Source organism: Carcharodon carcharias, chromosome 18, assembly GCF_017639515.1.
Source record: "Carcharodon carcharias isolate sCarCar2 chromosome 18, sCarCar2.pri, whole genome shotgun sequence".
Taxonomy (NCBI): domain Eukaryota; kingdom Metazoa; phylum Chordata; class Chondrichthyes; order Lamniformes; family Lamnidae; genus Carcharodon; species Carcharodon carcharias.
Genome location: NC_054484.1, coordinates 26550396 through 26572204, shown reverse-complemented (window position 1 = coordinate 26572204; position 21809 = coordinate 26550396). Strand labels below are relative to the sequence as shown.

Sequence of the window (21809 nt, the reverse complement as noted above, 5' to 3'; positions counted from 1 at the left end):
ATGAATAGAAAGCACCAATAGCTAGCCATTCTAAGTTTAAGGGCACTGGTTTGTAGTTTCACAGAAAAAAATGGATGCAATTTCAGAATTCAAACCCAACAATGGTAAAAATCCCAAAACCTCAAGTCATAACAACAGAATTTGATGTAGCCATGATAAACCAGTGCCCATTGTCATATTATTTCACTAGTCCTTCTCATAGAGAAAAATATGCAATCATACAAAACAAATGGAACACCCCCCCCCCCCGTAATAATGCTGCAGCTGACTTACCCATTCCCCTTTAACCTCCAACAGGAAAGCAAAAGATCAAAAAAAGGGCAGTAAAACAAAAAGTTACAAAATCTCATTAGCAATTTAAAGAAAAACAGGATTTCAAAATGCTTTCAACTCTCTGAACTGGGGGAAATGTATAGATCCATTGCAAGTTAGGATTATTATAAATATCTGGCCCCTTTGGTGGTTTTACAATATGATAGAAAAACTTCCCCCTGAAGAAGAAAAACTTGCCCCTGAAGAAAAACAAAAATCATTCAGAAGGGGAGGTAGAAAGGCTGTCACTGACATGAATTCAGAAAGTGATAAGCAGCTCAGAAATAGTGAATACAAATGACAACTTTAAATGAAACTGATCACAGGACAAATTGAACTTAGTGTGAGAGGCAAATTTAGGAGAGGGTGGTCAACACATTGAATGGACAATCAGGCAGTGGAAGTAAAAACACTGGAACCATTTAGGAATGGATGCTACAATGGGATAGGAGCAAATACATGATCTGGAAGGAGCCAAATTACGTTCCTTATTATCTTTTGATCTTGCAAGCTTTTTCACTTGTACGTTAAAGCAGCATTTCCAGTGTGGTGGCATACCCTAATTTGAAATCAGGATTTTTGAATAATGAGTTTGGGTTACGAGATACGATTGAAGATCTTATTTGGTTATAGTCTGAGCTGCAAAGATTTATGCAAACGAGCAGCTCTGATGTTGGTATGAGATACAAGTTCTTAAAAAGCACTAGTTGAGATTAGCAGTTTAAACCTGGTATTACTATATTTTGGCGCCTGTTAGAACTGTTAGCAGCTAAAGCTTTGAACATTCCATTATCAATCTCTACCTTATAGGAGGAAAGCATCACTCTAAATGGCCACCTCCTATACTGCAACCATTCCATAATTCTATTCTATAAATGTTTTACCCCAAGTCATGTCAAGAAGAGTTCAATTTGAACTGGGGAAGGGGTCATTGTGGGGGCAGTGGTGAACAATGTTAAATAGCAATTAACTCAACATAAAAAAGGTTCCCTTGCTCCATCTATATCTGATGGCACATTTTCAGAGAAGAGAGTTTATATTTTTTCAGAATCCTACAAATTCATTTCTTCCTATTTAATATACACTAAAATGAAGTACTAGGAAATGGGAAAATCTTTTACCTGGCAGAAAGGTTGGTTTCTTAACGTTTTCCTGTCTCAACACTTCAAAATCAAATTTGCGCTATATTTAATGATCTTTGCTAAATAAAGGTTATCCTTGATAATTTTGAAAATATTTATTAGATCTTCGGAAATATTGGATAACTTGCAGATGAATCGTGAACTGCCACTACAGAAATGCACATAACTACATAACATTTTAATTCAAGAAATTTTATGGATTTAAATACATCTCAACATAACCTACTATTGCAGGACTGAAACTTAATTTCAGCAGTTCTATGGAAAAGTGAGCCTGTGGTGTTACAAAATTATGTTTTCCTGGACTGCAACTCAGGCAAATAGAAGACCTTTAATATCTTCACATTGTGCACCAGGTTGTAAAACATTATCTAAAATCATTCGTAAAGAAATATTTTCAACTCATTACTAACACTTAAAAGTTTTAAACTTATATTCAAGTTTAAAAACTGGATTGTTCAGTCACATTTCCTATCTAAAACCGCTGCGCCTCACTAGCTGTCTCACAGAGAGAAAGATACGGAATACTTACCATTATGACATCCCCAGGATAAATAGTAACCTCATCATGGCTCCTAGCTTCAAATGGATACAAGGCTCTATAATATACAACCTTAACACCATCTTGATCAGTATTTACAGAGGCAGGCTTTTCTTTTGAGAGGGAGAGAGAAAGAGATAAAGTAACTTTACAACTTGCTTTTAAAGAAAACATCTTGCTTTAAAGGTTGAAGCTAAAACTTCATACAATTAAAAATATTGCAGCATTCAGACCGCTAAGATTTGAAAAATTTATTTTGTCTTAACTGTGGCATGACCAATAGCCACAGCTGTAACATTAGCCTGAACACATGCAGGAGTACTGAAGGAATTTCACTTGTCAAATCGGGCACTATAGGTTTTAATCTGGATGTTATGACATGGCAGACTGGCCAAATTAACATGGAAAACTTGGCCATGGTATCACAACGGTTTTGCAATTTGTATTTATTACAATATGATTTGTGCACTGATTTCAGAAGTAATGAGGCCACTAACACCTTGAGAGATTTAAAACACTAAATTAAAACAGTTATTAACAAAATAAAAGATTTCAAGCACAAACAAAAGATTCAGCTACTTAATACTATGACAAATCCCAAAATTCCTAATTAACCTGACTCCCAACGACACATCCTCTTTAAGGCAGCAGTTCAAAATTGATCTTAAATTTAAAAAAGAAACAAACCAGCAAGTTTACCGCAGCACTCACTCGACAGTGGAATTCCAAAGGCTTTCCTCCACCTTTGGTTACTGGACACAGCAGACTTCTGCGAAAGTGGCTGGAGGCTTCCCCAGGATTGTTTTACACGGTCCCTTTAAATCTTACATGGCCCCACAACATAGCTTTCCATTCCTCTTTATACGTGGTTCCCTCTCTTTAATCTGTAAATTCCATTGTTCTATATGTCTTTGGAAATTTACTTTTCCCATAATATAAAAGTCTTTCATGCTGCCAATATGGTCAGTACCTTTAAAAATAAACACACTGCTTGACCTTGCTCATCTTGTTCGTTGTAAATATCCTATCATCCCTTTGAAACCCTAACAACCCCTTCAGTTATTTAAAAATTCAAATTTCCTTCACAACCTACATGCTAAGACCTCATCCATGGTTACTCATACACATTTCAAATGCCTTTTACCCCTCACTTCTTTGATAATTTCAAGCTTGCAGTTTATCTCAGTCAGGGTTTTACAGCATGGAAAGAGGCCCTTCAGCCCATCGTGTCCATGTTAATCTTCAAGCCCATATCCACTCTAATCCCATTTTCCAGCCCGTAACCATGTATGCTATGGCATTTCAAGTGTTCACCTAGATATTTCTTAAATGTTGTGAGGATCCCGCCTCTACCACCCTTTCTGGCAGTAAGATCCAGATACTCACCCCTAACCCGCTGGGTGAAAAATATTTTCCTCAAATCCCCTCTAAACATCCTGTCTTTTACCTTAAATCTATGCCCCCTGATTATTGACCCTTCCACTAAGGGGAAAATGTTCTTCATATCTACGCCCCTCATGATTTGTACACCTCAATCACCCCTTAGCCTTCTCTGCTCTAAGGAAAACAACCCCAGCCTTTCTTGTCTCTCTTCATACTTGAGCTGGAGCATTTCAGCTAATGTCCTGGTGAATCCCTTCTACACCATCTCCAGTGCAATCACATCCTTCCTATAGTATAGCGACCAGAACTGCACACAGTACTCCAGATGTGGCCTAACTAACGCTTTATGCAGCTCCATCATAACCTCACCTGCTCTTGTATTCAATGCCTCGACTAATAAAGGCAAGTATCCCATATGCCTTCTTAACCACCTTACCTACCTGCCCTGCTGCCTTCAAGGATCTATGGACATGCACATGAAGGTCCCTCTAATCCTCTGTACTTCCTAGGGTCCTACCATTCAACATATACTCCCTTGTCTTGTTAGTCCTCCCAAAATGCATCACACCTCACTTTTCAGCATTCAATTCCATTTGCCACCTTTCTGCCCATCTGACCAGTCCATCTGTATCATCCTGTAGTCTAAGGCTTTCCTCCTCACTATTTCCAACACCATCAATTTTTGTGTCATCTGCAAACTTACTGATGATACCTCCTACATTCATGTCTAGATCATTAATGTACACTACAAACAGCAAGGGAGCCAGCACTGAACCCTGTGGTACACCACTGGACACAGGCTTCCAGTCATAAAAACAACCTTCAACCATCACCCTCTGCCTCTTGCCACTAAGCCAATTTTGGATCCAATTTGCCAAATTGCCCTGGATCCCATGGGCTCTTACCCTCTTGACCCATGGGAGGCCTTGTCAAAAGCCTTACTGAAGTCAATGTAGACTACATCAACTGCACTACACATCTACACACCTAGTCAACTGCTCAAAAAATTCAATCAAATTTGTTAGACATGATCTCCCCCCTGGCAAAGCCATGCTGACTATCCTTGATTAATCCTTGCCTCTCCAAGTGGAAATTAATTCTGTCCCTCAGGTTTTCCAAAAGTTTCCCTACCACTGATATTAGACTCACTGGCCTATAGTTCCCTGGTTTATCCCTACCACCGTTCTTGAAAAATGGTACCACATTAGCTGTTCTCCAGTCCTCTTGACACTCCTCCAGTGGCCAGAGGGTTTGAAAATTAATGTTAGAGCCCCTGCAATCCCCTCCCTTGCCTCCCACAGCAGCTGAGGTCCGGGGATTTATCCATTTTAAGTCTGCTAAAACTGTTAATACCACCTCCCTCTCAATACTAATTTGTTCAAGTATATCACAGTCCCACTCCCTGATTTCTATACCTACATCATCCTTCTCTATAGTGAATACAGATGCAAAGTACTCATTTAAAACCACATCTACATCTTCCTGTTCCTCACACAGATTGCCACTTTGGTCCCTAATGGGCCCTACTCTTGGTTATCCTTTTGCCCCTAATATACATATAAAACGCCTTTAGATTTTTCTTTACGCTCCAGTGTTTTTTCATTCCCCCTCTTCGCTCTCCTAATTTCTTTAAGTAACCCTGCACTTTCTATACTCCTCTAGGGCTTTCGCTGCTTTGAGCCCTTGGTGTCTACCATAAGCTTCTCTTTTTTCTCTTATTCAATCCTATATGTTCCTTGACATCCAGAGTTCTCTGGACTTGCTGGTCCCACCCTTCGCCTTTACAGGAGAATGTTGTCCCTGCACTCTCACTATTTCCTTTTTGAATGACACCCACTACTCTAGATTTTCCTATAAGTAGCTGCTCCCAGTCCACTTTGGCCAGGTCCTGTCTCATCATATTAAAATGGGCCTTCCCCAATTCAGAATTTTTATTTCTGGTCCATCTTTCCATAACTACCTTAAATCTTACTGAGTTATGGTCACTATCACCAAAATGCTCCCCCACTGACACTTCTACCATTTACCTGGCTTCGTTCCCTAAAACTAGGCTCAGCACTGCCCCCTCTCTTATAGAGTTTTCTGCGTGCTGTCTTAAAAAGCTCTCCTGGATACGTTTTAAGAATTCTGCCCCCCTCTAAGCCTTTCACACTTTGTCTATTCCAGTTAATATTGAAAAAGTTGAAATCCCCTATTATTACTCTATTATTTTTACACTTCTCAGGTTTGCTTACATATCTGCCCTTCTATTTCTTCCTGATTGTTTGAGGGTCTACAGTACACTCCCAGCAATGTGATTGCCCCTTTTTGTTTTTAAGTTCTACCCATATGGCCTCATTTGAGAAACCTTCTAATATCATCCCTCCTTACTACAGCAATTGACTCCTTGTTCCCCCCCACCTCAAGGTTCTATACCCTGGAATATTGATCTACCAGTCCTGTCCCTCCCTCAACCATGTCTCCGTGATAGGAATGATATCATATCCCTAAGTGTTAATTAACACCCTCAACTCATCTGCCTTACTCGCCTCACAGCATTATCTGACTCTAATTCAATTAAATCACACAGAAAGAACCATCTCCACTGACACCCATAAACATACTTAGCATTAAACCACGATAGTATAATGAAAAAAAATATTTAATTTCATAACAGTGGACTTCTTCCCATTGTAATCTGGTAGTTAACAACTTCAAATTACTTGAAAATATCAAATCCGGAATCTAAACCGATCCAAACCTGTTTGAAATGGGTCAATTCAGATTCAGACTTAACTTTTTTGCTCTGTTATAGAAGGTAATAATTTGCTTCAGCAGTTCCTGCACCGCTACCTAAAGGACATAGCTCTTTCCATTCAGGAGCAAAATATGCATTGCTGGCCATGGGACTTCATTTTTACTTATCAAGCCTGAAATAAAAGTTTCTTTAAAGATGTCTACACCTTATTAATCTTATAATTTATCAATTCTTGCGCTTCCACCAGTGGGCACCAGTTCAAGTTCTAAAAATTTCCCCACCTTGAAGGAGCCAGACATAGTTGTAATTATGGCAGTTCCTAAGTGGAAACATACACGGATCTTGTGACAACGCAGCATTACACTTCACACTAATCAAACTTGCACTAGTATCCAGTATGGTAAAATGTTTGCGGTAAGAATAAAATCAACGAGTCCTATCAGAAGGTATAGAACTGCTGAAGCAACAAGTCCTTTTATTAGCTTCCTTTCTATTCATTCTCAAAAATATGCAAAAACTTCTTTTAAACCATGTCAATTTTTTTAAAAAAAGGAACAGGTGAGCACAGGGTATTAAAGTATGGAAATATGTTACAAAAGCCGAACTTGCAGGGGACATTATTAATGATATGGACCAAACCAGAAAACACTGCAATGAAGATCAAGTAGACTACAATCCTGCACAACTGCATTCATGAGGTAGGCTGGGGCTTTATACTTAAGCTTCCATTGCCCAGTTCCACAATATTAAAAATCACTCCGTTCAACATCCTTTGGATGAGACATTAAATTACAAGCCCTTTGATCCTGTGGTTCAGGTGGGTGTGAATGAACTTAACAGCATTATTGGAAGAGTTGCTAGAATTTTTCCTAATGGTCAATATTCCTCCCTCAGCCGTTATCAATCAAAACAAATTAACTGGCAATTCATTATTAACATTTGAGAAACAGTGCTGAATATCATTTTTGCCTACACAAGTCACCGTACTTGTAAGTGTAAAGCATTTGGAGAAGTTCTGGCATAAGACACTGAACAGGACGGTATATTGATATAAAGTCACATCCATCCACACATGTCAATCTACTGCATCAGCTTTCCTGAGTATGTCCTGTTATCCTGTCAGGATATGTCTGACAAGAGGTGATGGCAGACTGGTATCCAATCTGGAATACTTCAACAATAATTCCAGTACCCATGAAGGCCCATGGCTTCAGGTCACAGAAGGCTGCCGATAATCCTCTATCACAACTAAAGAAGTGCTGTTCCTCCATGTTGAATGCTATTTGAAGGAAGCAATAAGGAAAGCAACATTGAGGACTTCAATATGCAGCAAAAGGCTTAAGTAGTGGACAACCAACCAAAGCTGTCCAGTCCTGAAGAACACAAATGTTAGACGAAGCCCGCAACAGCTAAAGGAACCAACAGGAGGGAGTAACCTGCTTGAACTTATCTATCCCTGACAAGGAGTAACCACCACAGTTTCATTTACTCTTCAACATATAGCGTCATATACAATCATAATGAATAGGGAGACTAAGGACAGATCAAAGAGTTCAAAACTTCCCATCCAAGATACTGACAGGATCAGAACTGAATGCTATCCTGTTTTTCCTTCATTTCATGGCCTAGTACAACCTCTTCCTCCATTGAGCCAGGAGTTTAAACCTGAGTCAATGGGAAGTATTTGGTTCACTGGTTGAACACTTGTTTTTCAATATCTCTAACAGTGATTTTCCCCTTTGCCTCTTGACAAGGGTTTTCAGAGAAGGATAAGGTTATAGGGATATGAGGAGAAAAAGCAAGCTAGCTATTATTGTAGGATTACTGGAATCTTACACACATTGGAGAGGGGGTTCTTGGGACTTTTTCCTTTCAGGCTAGGAGCTATTCAGCTGCACCGCTCTCACACAAACCCTGGTCACCTGGTCAGAAGCCAATTAAAATGCTGTTGTCAGGCGGCTCCCTTAGTCCAAGGGTATGCCAGGAGCAGTACAAGATGTAGTTTAGAATGGCACACCAACATACTGAAACAAGAACAAAGGGTTACCAGCACATTAAGAATCCAAAGCTGGTGACAGGCAAAAATTTAAGGATCAGAGCAAAACTCTAAGTCCTACTCTATCCAGTCAAAAATGGGAGTGGACAATGAAGCAACTGAGAGGGGCTCCATGAACATCCCCATACTCAACTATAGCAGAGCCCAGCATGAGAGTCCAAGAGACAAGGCTGAAAGGTTTATGAGCATTTAAGCCAAAAATGGCAGCTCAAGAGAAGTCCTCACCATCATGGCTTCCAATGTGCAGTCAATTTAGTTTACTCAATGTGACATGAAAAAAAACAGCTGGATTCACTGGGCACAGCGAAGGCCATGGGCTCAAATAACATTCAGTTTGTAACCAGTTGCCCTCAAACTAAGCAATGGGAGTAGTGTACTCAATGTGCAAGATCACTAAGTTATGGCCTTTCTACATAAAGCAAGATAAATCTAATCCCGCCAATTATCATCTTATCAGCCTCTTCTGATTTGAGCCATCAAATGACACCTGCTCACTGCTGCTTAATTGGTGTTCTGCCATAAAAATTCATATCCAGATCTTGGCACAAGCTTGATCTAGGAATGGAATCATGGATGAAAATCATGAAGATGCCCCAAGTGGCTCCATTGGTAAAACTGTGACATGTCAAGAAACCATGAAATCCCACATTCAATTGTCAGTCTGCACAGGCATAGCCAAAACAAGATGGCGATATATACTGAAAAGAACATATCCTTTTATTGTTCTCTATTTCTGTTGGACTGTGGATTTAAAACTACAATGGCTACAGTTTGAAAGACATGTCTACTGGAACAATGTTTCGTGTGTCACGAAAGACAGGATGGTGTTGGAAAGGAGTCCTGGACTAAGGGAGCTGCTGACAACAGCATTTTAATTGGCTCCTGACCAGGTGACCAGGGTTTGTGAGAGAGCTGAATAGCTCCTAGCCTGAAAGAAAAAAACCCAAGACCTCTCTCTCCTATGTGTGTAAGATTCCAGTAATCCTACAATAACAGCTAGCTGGCTTCTTCTCCTCATATCTCTATGACCTACTCTTTCTCTGAAAACCCCTGTCAAGAGGCAAAGGGGAAAATCACTGTTAGAGACATTGAAAAACAAGTGCTCAACCAGTGAGCCAAATGCTGAAAGTGCTGGAAGACCACATTGTGTCATCAACAAGAACTGAAAGGAATCAATCAAAATCAACCCATTGAATCCTGTACTCTGGAATTGGTGCTACTGAACTGTTTTATCCCACCCCTAAAATCGATTTTTTTTTTTGTGCCTTGTATGTGTGTGCGCATTGGGATTTAAGAAGGGGTGGAGTTTAAGTTATAGTGTTAGAAGTTAGCAGTGCATATTCCTTTCTTTTGCCATTAGTTAAAGACAATTTGTTCAGTAAACAGTTATTTACTTATTAAGTTTACAAACCTGGTGCTCGTATTCTGTTAACCTAAATTAAAGAGTTAGGTACAACTGGAGCAACCTGGTGGTTTGGTCAAATTTTTCACACTTGTCGCAGCTCGGGGAGCAGTGGGGCTTGATATTACAGCGCACTATCCCCAGTGAGCCGTGACAATATTATGATTGAATTCAGCAGCCAGTTTAAAAAGACATGATTCCCATTCCTATCTAGTAATCTGCTGGAAAATATGAGGACAGTATCTAGTAGATGTGGTGCTCCCGCAGTTGAGTAGCTTGTTATCACTTACTATTCAGACTTACACTTAAAATAGTATGGACAAAGATAAGGACAGGCTTGGTAATTATGGATAAGGCTGGCTGCTCTACCATCTTAGCTCCTTCATTCAGCATTAGCCTCAAATCTCATTACACTGTAAAAACACCATCACAACAGAGCTCACAGGCGTCCTCAACAAGAGCTGGACTGCAGAGGACGTCCTGGACGACTGGAGGTGAGGAGTAATTGTCAAGCTGAAGTGGTGTACAATGGGATACTGAGGCTTGACCAAATTGCTGATAAGATTTAAAAGTGCTTCCAATAAAAAGGATCACTAGAGTAGCTGCGGTAAGAAATATGACCTTTTGGTCAGGCTAGGATAAGTAGATGACTGATTGGAAGTGATTGCCTGATCTCAGGGTCAGGCTAAGAAAAGCAGATGACTGGACAGTTTAGTAAACAGTCAAGCTAGATAAGGCAAGTTTATGTTTTTAAATAAACTGCTGGCATCATTTGTGTTAAAGGTCAGGTCACTTTGTGACTTTTTGTGACATCATCTGGAATCGCAGACTTACGGAGCTAGAAGTGTGAGGCAAGAACAATGTGATTCAATGATGAAGTATCGCGAAGATGATATAGTATAGTAGAAGAAACTAGCTTTGAGCAGCCTCCTAGAGCAATCTGAAGATGCTATCCCCTGTATGCATACGTGTATTGAATAAACTGCTGTTTGATTCACCTACAGCTGACTGTGTCGAGTGTCTTGAGATACTCAACAACACTACCGAAGAAAGGGAATCTCAGTGACTGCAACAACTGGAAGGGCATAACATTGCTGTCAGTGCCAGGCAAGGTCTTCAGCACAGTGCTCCTCAGCAGATTGAAAGCAGAAGCAGACAATACCTTTCACAAAGAACAGGCAGGTTGTGAGGGTAGCAGATCTTCACACTGAAGAATATCATACAGCAGAGCCTAGCGTATCAGAAACCACTTGTCATCAACTTTATTGAATTCAAGGCGGCTTTCAATAGCATCCATCAGTAGTCACTCTGGTGCATCATAAGACTGTGCGGCATCCCGGAGAAACATATTAACATCTTAAAGATCTTAATGACTCCAGCTGCTGAATCAAGACCAACACAGGCTCCTTCTGCATTATCATAAAATTACAGCAAGACTGCATACTATCCCTACTCCTTTTTCTTTTTGTTATTGATTTCATCTTGAGGAAGGCAATGGTGGGTGCAGACTCCAGCGTCCCGTGGCAACACTAACTATTGACGGACTTGGATTTCACAGACATCACGACCTTGTTGGCCGACGAATCACACAGCCTCCAAGGCATGACCACCAGTCTGGAGAATAGCGGTGCCAAGGTTGATCTACACATCAGCTGTGAGAAGACCAAAGCAGTGATGGCTGGACAGCAACAACGCCCTCCCATCAATATCGGGCAACAGAACATCGAGGACATCAACCACTTCCCCTGCCTAGGAAGCAACATTGCCAGGGAGGATGATCTATACAAGAATTGGCAAAGTGGAAGCGGTGACACAGTGATATTGTCACTGGACTAGTATTCCAGAGACCCAGGTTCAAATCCCACCATGGCAGATGGTAAAATTTGAATTCAGTAAAAATCTGGATTTAAAAGTCCTATGATAACCACGAAACCATTGCTGATTGACATAAAAAGCCAGCTGGTTCACTAATGTCCTTTAGGGAAGGAAATCTGCCTGGTTTGGCCTACATGTGATTCCAGACCCACAGCAATATGGTTGGCTCTTAAATACCCTCTGAACAAGGGCAATAAATGCTGGCCTAGCCAGTGACGCCCAAATCCCATGAACGAATAAAAAAAAATGCAGCATTGGTCTTCCAGCAACTCCACACAGTCTGGTCATCCAACACCATTAGTTTGAACTTATAACCTGAGTCTATCTTACTGTTCAAATTTAGTTGGGGGCAATTATCCATATTTAACTTTTCCTTAATGTTCACATCTTGCATATCTTTAAGGAGATCACAACTCCCATTAAATGTTTAAAGCCCAAGTTTCTCTATCCTCAATGACAATGCAGTCAAATTGCAAGGAGGGACAAAATGGATTTTAAAATATTACCAATTTGCCAGAAGTTACCTGGTATCTGCCATCCACTCGGAGTCTGCTCTTTTAATGGTTCCAGGTGCTTTTGAAACATTCTGTTTAATACGTCCTGCTTGTTTTTTGGATCTGGTTCTCTCTTTTGGGAAGTTTCTTCCCGTCTTCGAATTTCCTCTTCCTGGAGGTTTCTCAGTCGTTCTTCCTCATCTCTTTGCACTTGTTCTTGCCAAAGTTTATCACGTTCTTGGGCAGATCTAAAAACAAATGTTTAACTTCATTTATCAGATTTTTGCAAAACAGTTTATAAGTACAGAAATTAGAGGAGAGGAATCTTACGTTGCATCATTCTCTTTTAGAAAGTCAAAACTTTTACACTTGGACCATCTAGAGAACACAGATTCAAATGGGTAAACGGAATAGAAATGATGCAAGGAAAAATGTTTTCATCCAGAGGGTGGCTGGAGTCTGGAACGAACTTCCTGAAAGGGTGCTGGATGCAGGTTCAATCGAGGTATTCAAAAAGGAATTGGGTTGCTATCTGAAAAGAATGAATGTGCAAGGTTATGAGGATAAGGTAGGGGAGTGGGACTAGGTAGATTGCTCTTTCAGCGAGCTAGTGCAGACTCGGTGGGTCGAATGGCTCCCTTGTGCACTGTAAAGTTTGTGATTCTGATGCTGTGACAAAGAAATAAAACTAACACCTAGCAAAACCACATTCATGAAAATAATTGAAATATACGCCAAGTCAGTGCCATTCATTATCCTTTTAGCCATTTTGAAAGCTATATCTCACCCTTTGCACACTTGTGTTCAGGACTGGACTGGTAACCTGTGTCATTCACAAGGGAAAATCCCTCCTGTCCCTATTGCATTTTTAACTGTTCTCCTCCCCCTTTTCTTCAGTCTTCTATACTCCCTAATCACAAGTGGTCTTCCTTCCTTTTTTTATTTAGGCAATTTCCTTCATTCAAGTGAAATGGTTACATAAGGAATTGATTGCTTGTCCTAAAAAGAGACAAATGGGCAGGACAAGATGAACTCCCTGCCCCCAATTCTGAGTGAAATTTCACACGTTGCATGATGTTTCAACTGCTAGTGCAGGGCATAAGTCAAACAGCATCACCACTAGCGGTGAATGCAATAAAAATATTAGGCAGATCTAAGCTGTTAGAAATGGTCATTTAAATTCACAATCGTGGGGAACCTTCCTTTATCTGCATGCATCTTTTCTTCCTTTGACTGCTCGGGAATGAACATTTCTGTTAAGCTGCTCCTGAGAAATAAATTTTGTGAAAAAGGACACAAAAATGGGTACAGCCATCACATGGAAACCAATTAGAAAACAACATAATACAAATACAGGAGGGCACAAACAAGAAAACTTTTTTTTAAACTTTTGAAACTATCTTTTCCCTTTTAACTGTACAGAGAGCAGTGGCTGCTCATAATTTTGAAGCATCAATACTTTGGCTATTGCTCATTAGGCACATATGGGCATGGGTACCCAAGGTACTGTTAATGTTCCTCAAAGTTAAACTTCAATAAAGTGAAGCTAATTCAACAATCTAATTGCCTCTAATTTACTAGTGTGTGCAATATAATGGGGGAAATGATAGCGATGCTGAGCACATCAACTCCTACAGTAGCAAAATTATCACTTCAGTTTTACTTATATAATAACCTACTGATGAAAGTAACTTGTTAAATTAAGCAAAGGGAATTATAAGATTTAATACAAGCTGTTAAAATTGTGAAGCATTTTGGTAGTGACTGTGACAAAGATTTTCCTCTAGTTGGTTAGTCAGTAGCAAGGATTGTTAATTTAATATGGTCATTGAGCACGAGGTTGGAGGTCAGGAGAAATTTCTTTCCAGCTCATGGCTTACAGCATGAGTGCTTTACAACAGGGAGTGATAAGAGACCATAGCATTTTTTAAAAAATAAAAGCAAGGGAAAAGTGGATAAACATTTGAAGCAGAGGAAGATACAGTGATATGGAGGCAGCAAGTGAGTGGGATTCATTTTGCACTGTAGCAATCAGCAGCACAGGCTATTCACCCCATTATGTCCATTAATGTACCTTAAATTTCTATGCTTTTTAAAAATTATAATACTAGTCAAAATCTTCTAAAGGTTAACAATATTTGCTTATAGGCAAACTTCACCATTGTTTGATGATACCTAAACCATCTACTGAAGTTGAATCTCTCTCTCAAGAGAGCTACGATGTTAACTCTCCTCTGCGTGTTCCTCCCTGACTGCAGATTCCCTTTCTCTGAGCTTTTAATATTGCTGCCTGTTCTTGGTTTGCTAAGTATGAAAAAGGAAACATTAAAATAGTAACTGTATATAAAACCATAGACATTTCAAAAACAGTAGCCTAGACAAATTACCTCTTTCAAAAAAAAAAATTGTCTAGTAACTTCCTTGAGGACAAGTGGGCAGCAGCACCACGGCCTACAGATCCGAAGGTATCAGATTCTGTGTCTGGTCTGTGCTGAGCTACCTGATCTCAGCTGTGGCAGCAGATGGGTCATTACAAATGGCTTCAACAGCAGGCAGACTACATTGAGGTAAAAACATCAGTATCCCCATTCCCGATTAGCATTAATTCATCGACTCCTGTTGCAAAGTCTGAAAGTGTCGATGCAGCAGGGACAGGGAATGTGGGGGGTGCAGGGCAAACAACAGGATCAAACCTGACTATGAGAAACTTGTCAAATAAACTTGCCAAAGCTCAGTTCAGGCTCATGTGAAGAATAGTCACCCAGGCAAGGAACCAAATGTTAAAGCAACTTTTGAAGAAATGGTTCAAAAAGGAAAGAAAACTGGAAATAAATAAATAGAAAAGGGAAAACTGGGATAACATTGTGTATTGCAAAATTTTTAATTCACAACAAACACATTGCTACATCTGATATAAGTTGCTGGCAAATCCTGGGTAATGAAGCCAACTTAATGCAATCTGTCCATATAAATTAACTTTTTAAGCCCTAGGGTCATTCTGGCGAATCTCTGCTGTGGGCCTTCCAAGGCCAACATGGTTCCTCATCCAAATGGATGTTATTCACGTAGAAGCCTTGACACCGTGTCTGCATAAATTATTTTACTTTCTGTGTATATGGGAGGGGAGAAGAGAAAGAGGGAGAGAGCTCGAAACCAAACCCAGAATCAATGTGGTATCTTTTTTAAAAGAAGAAAATATCATAAGCTGCAATTCCATTATTTCGATCGACTCCTCGCACAGCAACGGTGAATATTTCTGCTATATTTTCTGGGGCACACAGTTTTTGTACATCTTCGATACAAGTTCAACACCAGTGATAGCCTATATGTAAATGCATGCCCCAGATCCTTCACTACAGAAGGGGCAGGGAAGTGGGCAGCAAGAAAACCAAGAGGTAAAGGAGAACACAAACCCCCTCACCCCCACAAGAAAAAAGCAAAAAGGGTTTAATAGGTGGGGGACATGGTGGGAAAAAGTTAAAGGATAGCTGTGAGTGAAGTAGTGGTGAAATCAGTTACTGATGTTGATAGCTAGTAATGAATGTCTCACCCTCTTTGTGGTGCTAGCAATGTTTTCCATTAGCTTGGAAACTGCACAAAGTGAATAAAATCCAAATACCTCTGGGCAGCTTCTTTTTCATATTTTCTTTCAAGTTCCGCTGTCCTCCGCTCTTGCTCCTTCTGCTTTTGCTTTTCAAGTTCAGCTTCCTTCTGTCGCTGCAATTGTTGTCTGCTATGAATTTCTCTCAGTTCCTATAAGTGAACAATGATGTGCAGTGTAAAGATTTCATTTTTAAAAATGAGAAACAGTCAACCTTGAAGCACTCAACTGGAAACATCTCAAACACCTGCCCAAACAAGCTGATGAATTGATAAACTAAAATTGGATCAAGATATTCTTTCCCAATCTTCTCAATCGCACTACTGTATTAACAGCCTACACATCAGGTGACATACACAGTACCATATTCCAAAGGTATGAAAGGAAATATTGCCAAATGTTAGTATAGTATACATGGGTGAACTCCTAGGAGAAAACAATACTTGTGATTAGAAATCAACCTTCTAAACTAAGGCAAGTCAACCTCCTAAAACTAAGGTAGGAGTCAATTAAAAACATATCTATTTGTATAGCAAGTAAAAACATTAGAAATTAGAAATGGAATATACCCATGATACAAACCAAATCCGAGTATTTGCAACTACACCACCATCAGCAAAAAGATTTGTTTCCTACGGCCTCATCTTGGAGCATATTAATGGTTCTAATAGCCACGTACACCATTGTGAAAGGATTGAATCATGCAGTGGAAACTTGATTTTTTTAAGCAGACGTGCCTTTGAAGGCAAAGAATGGATAATAGCTTTTTTTAAAAAGTTATTGCTCAAAATTAATTGAATAAAAAGTGTATTCAATCAAATGTTTAATGCATAAAAACTATTTTTAAAGTTGAAAATATTGAACCCATGCAACACACAAAGATTGCAGGTAGCATAAGCAAAGTGTGAGAGTATTTGAAACAGCAAAATATCACTCCATTCTCTGTCATACAGGCAATGCCATGTGCACACTTCAAACAAGGGAGTTGATGGAAAGGTTAAGAGCAATAGTTACTGAGCAACAGCATCACAAGAGGAACTTCTTTCAAACTTACAAAAACTGTAGGGGGCTGGGAAGTAAGGAAGGAAGAAGAAAATATCTAGTGAATAAAGAGGAAACAATACAAGATAAAACTATTTTCTTGTTATGACTCCTCATACATTTCTACTTCAATAATATACACATTCAAAAACGAGGTTAATGCTCGATAGTTACTTTTTCTATTTTCTACATGCACTCTGAAATTCAGTTAAGTTAAGAGCCTTTTCCCTCCTTCATAAAGTTGGAAAATTTTCAATTTCTAAGGAGCTGTGCAGCAGATTGAAGACCAGCCCCGGTATATGGTTCCACAAGTAGCAATGAATATATGCAGCCTCTCTGTCCTTAACAGCACTTGCTTACAGTTAATTGGGCACGTAGGCAAAATTCCCTGGCCTGTATTGAAGTTTCTAGGCACATCATCAAGTTACAAATGTGTCACTAGATGAAAAATGCTGAATTGTGCAATTTCCTGTGGAATACACTGATACAGCATCAAGCCCTGAACAAACTGTCAACATGGAGGGGAAGTGGAGAGGAGCTCCATGACTAAATTGAAAGACTTCCCCATCTCCTATCATGTTATGAATTATGACAGCAATTCTTGATCACACAACAGCGATGTCTATTGTATGAGATGCAAGCTTGAATGACAGAACTGCGTCAGAACAATAACTTGAACAAAATGAAAATTAATCCCAACAGCACTGGGAGGCAATAAATTTATTTTATGGAATTGAATCTTTCCTGCCCTGCAAAAAAAATGCTTTGCTGAAAAGACTCAAGGAAAATTTAGCAAATTTTTCCAAACCCCCTGGTGCGGCCATTACAAACTACTTTTCAGAAATAGATAGTTGAATTATCATCGTACGATGGAATTGGATTGAGGTTCCAAAATATCTTAGACTAGAAAAATGTTTCAGTTTTTGATTGAGTAATTAAATGCTACTTGCATTTAGTAATTGCATACTGTCCCCCCGAAGCTATAAAAACTTAGAGAATACTGTTGGAGAGAAGCAAGATGTAGTGACTAGAGATAAACCGCTGCAGTGAGCAGATTAACCAACCAAGCTTGAGTGTTAAGGTGTCAGTTGTCTAACTAAGAAAGGAACATGGAGCAAAGGGCAAAAGTAAAGGCACAGTGAAGAGCACCTGGTTAGGCAAGATCAATATAGTAGCTTAAAATGACTTTCACTTCAATAGCACTTACCCATAACCAATACATTTCTTTAATATTTAGTTTATTAGAAGCCTTTATCTGAGCAGAAATTATGAAATTATGTACACTGAGATATGAATTAAAAGGTCATCACCATATCCTGTACACACTTCAATTCTAACATTTACAACCAAATGCTACTTGAATTGTGCATTTCTAAACAGAAAATTTAGGTTCATACACAGGCCAGAATGAAAACTTGCATGTACTGCACAAAAGAGTAAACTGATATGAGCTCAACAATATCCAACACTGTTGTCTATTCATCAATTGCTTAAATTCATGAGGACTGCTAAATAGAATAAATTTTATTTCCATATTTGTCTTCCTTATCTCCCAAAGTCATTGACTCAGGCAAGAGCCTAGACAATGATTATTTATTCAGCAGGCTACACAACCTTGAGGGCAAATTCAGGCCAAGGCTTGTCTATATCCCCAGAGGTCGCTGGATAGCAATCAAGAGTAGGAATCATGGCTCATTTTCTCATTCCAAGAGCAATTTATTGGCCCAAATGAGATCAGTTAGCTGAACGCTGACAAGGAATTGAAGCTGGGACCTTAATATCGCGACAGCTTACTGCTTGTCAGAGGAGTTGCAAGAAATTAAGTTTACAAATAGAAAGTGCACAAAGTACAAATGTGAAATCTTAAGAGCACAGATATTTTATACTTTGGTATTTACTGAAACGACTAGGAAATCTGGGCAATAGTGGTAGTCGCAGCACAAGCAGCTTGCTCGGATTTTAAGCTTGGGCTTCGAAAGCCAAAATAAATAACTGAAGACTAGGCAGTCAAATACAGGAAATTGCTTACTTGAAATATATTCCTGCAAGTATAATGCAAACCAGATAAGGTAGGTGAAGACTAAAAGTGGCAGGGAATTTCTGGTAGGTTCGGTCACTATCGGTGGAGTGTTTTAAGTTCTGCGTTAACATCTTGATTTTCTTTTTTTGCAGTACTCTCAAGCTCTATCCAATCATTATCTTATTTCAATTTGTGATCGTTCTTGTTTCTAAATTCAATTTCAATACAGCGGTAGTCAATCTTCAAATCCGTATAGGCTATGGGGGAAAAAAAAAATCCATGTTGCAAATTTTACATAGGAATCCTCCCCACTCACCCTCTCCAGTTCACTTGGTGTCCAGTGTGAAATTAAACCATAAACACAAGTACAAAGCTCGATCTGGCAAGAGACTGTGATTTGGGTGATGCACATTTGGACGAGGGAAATAGAAAATAATTTAAAAAGGGGCAATCCTTCCTTCAATAGTATGTGCTTACTTAGTTGTTGGCTGTAGCTCAATGGTAGTGCTCTTGTTTCAGATTCAGCTTGAGCCCCACTCCAAAAACTTGAGCATATCTGATTCTTAAGTGCAGTACTGAGGGAGTGATACACCATTAGTGATGCAATTTTTTGGCTAAGACATTAATGTGATGCCCACATGCAGGGCAAGTAAAACATCCAATGGCATAATTCAAAGATGGTTTTGTGGTGCTATTATAATATCACCAAGATAGATTATCTTGTTATTTATCTCATTACTGTTTGAGGCCTTATGGTGTTGATATTTGTTGCTGCATTTTCCTACGCTACAAAAATGTATATACTTCAAAAGATCTTGAGTGGCTGGGAAACACACTGAATGCTGGGATCATGAAAATCCTATGTTCCCCCTACTCCCACCTTCTGTCTAAGCTTACACATGAATGATCACAGGCAGCAAGAAATCAGATGGTGGGTGGTGCATATGGAATGATACCTCAGCATGACTCATTGCATTCAGAAATGGAGGAGTGAATTGGCGGCACAGGTGTAAAAATTATTATGTTCGAATGACTTAAAAGTTCAACTGTTCAAATAAAGATGTTGTAAAAATCGATGTTAATACAACCAAAAGGTTTCAGGACACCTTTAATAGGACTTTCCTGCATCAGGCTATCAAACCAAGTTTGACATCCTATAGCGATTTGTGCACAATCCTAACTGAGTTCCAAATGAATAAATAAGCATTACTTCTCAGGTGTAAAAACCATAAGATGATTAATTTACATTTCTGGATATTCTGAACATTTCTCACTACCCTCAACCCACAGAAAAAATTATAAATTGTACTTTGGAATTTTGCTGTAAACAAAAAATAGTTTTATTAGATAGTTATGGTATTTACAATAACTGCATTTTTTGATGGAAATTAACACCAACTCATGCCTTTGGAAGCATGTTCACCTTAGGTCAGATATCTGAAAATAATTTGGTTGAAATTTGTAACTTTTGGCACTATCTTAGAAGTGATATGTCTGGTAGGAAATTGCAGCCTTGTATGTACCTAGGAGATGACACATGTAGGTGGTATTTGACACTTCCATTTAGAAATGCATTTCAACAGTTGTGCAGAAGCGCATTTAGGGAAGAAACCTTTAAAAAGAAGTCTAAGTGGTTCACACAGCACAGGAGGAAGCCCAGGCACTGCAGCAAAACATCGTCCACAGCCACAGACTGGAAGAAAGAAATGCTCAGATTTAACAAAAACAAAGCACCTGAAGCAACTAAGACAGACTCCGACAAGACAAAATAATAACTACACAGTCAGACTTTGAATTCAGAGTAAATTAGCACTGTGGACAGCATTAAATTCTATAATAGCTGGTTATTCTAAAAGTGGTACATTCTCAAATTACATATTTTCTAAACACCACATGGCACAAACATGCTTTACATTTTAAACCAGTTTGTTAAGTGTCAAAGTATCCTTAACATAGATATTACAGACCATTTGGTAGCTATGAACACACTTTAAATTATAAATCATCCGAAAGCCTTTGACAAAATTGTGTTGAGATCTAATTTTAGTGACCAAATCCTAACTAGCAGTCTTTTCTCTATATTAAAATTAATTGATGGTTAGTCTTACATGTCATACAGTGTTGTAAGTTAAAGCCAGGAGTACCTTTCTTCGATAAAGATGTCAAAGGTTACCAACCAAAATGCAACCCAGATGCTGATGGACCGAAATACAATTCCAAATTTTAACCATAATACTGTTTCATCTTGCTCTTTAGCCCAAACAAAGAACTGTAGACCGGTGGGTTGTTTGTGCAGAGTTCAACATATGAGAGATTCATAATCCTTTCACAACATATGCTCCCTTATCCAAATGTTCAAGGTTAGGTTAGGTTAAGAATAAGTCTAATTTTATCCACAACCAGTTTATTGAAATGTCCACATGGCACTCAAATAATACAAGTAGTGGAATATATAGGTATATAAGTGCTAATGAATAGGCAATTGCTCCCAGCTCCTCAAACACCTCTGCAGGTTTAAATGAGTAGCTGAGTTAAATCAGGTCAGGCAGAACTGTGTTAAGGTAACACATCTCGGCTAAAGCAGCAATAGAAACTTGAAAAAAAAAAAGCCTTAGCCCTACACCATTTGAGGCCACATTATTTATGTGCATGGCAATGTTAACATGCACGTAATATTGCCAAGAACGCACTAATCTATGCCTTGTAACAATATTGTCAATAGATGGAAAATCATGTAAATTTTCTGTCAGTGATCACATTCACAGTAGTTCACCCAATGTTAAAGGAAAAAATGATGGCATCATCTTGCAATACTTCTGCAACTGCGAGTTAACACAATTTAATGACCAAAAAGTGACCCAATTTTAATTTGGGCTTCAATATCTAGCAGTAAGTCGATTTAATTTGAATTAATTACTTTGATATATTTGTAAAGGAAGAACATGCAGGGCTATGAGGAGATGGCAGGGAATGGCACTAGGTGAATTGCGCCTTCAGAGCTAGCACAGATACAGCAGGCTGAATGGCCTCCTCCTGTGCTGTAACTATTCTATGATACTATGATATTCTTCTTCCATTAGGAAGTGATGGATTCACAACAGATCTACAGGAAATAAAAATGACTGAAACAAGGAAAAGAAATACAAAACAAGAATAATGGCTGCAGTCAAGACCAACATGGTTAAAAGAAAGGAAACTGTCAGAA

At 39.0% G+C, this 21809-nt stretch overlaps 1 protein-coding gene across 2 annotated transcripts in view; it reads right to left on the bottom strand.

Annotated features, from left to right (window-relative positions):
- itsn1 (intersectin 1 (SH3 domain protein)) overlaps positions 1–21809 on the bottom strand; it is a 188687-nt gene that overhangs the window by 74282 nt on the left and 92596 nt on the right. For both annotated transcript variants that reach the window (XM_041210808.1, XM_041210806.1), the window contains exons 17-19: positions 15562–15695; positions 11973–12190; positions 1987–2108 (exon numbers count right to left, since the gene is read on the bottom strand). In XM_041210808.1, the coding sequence (XP_041066742.1) occupies positions 1987–2108; positions 11973–12190; positions 15562–15695 (474 nt within the window). The remainder of the gene's footprint in view (positions 1–1986; positions 2109–11972; positions 12191–15561; positions 15696–21809) is intronic.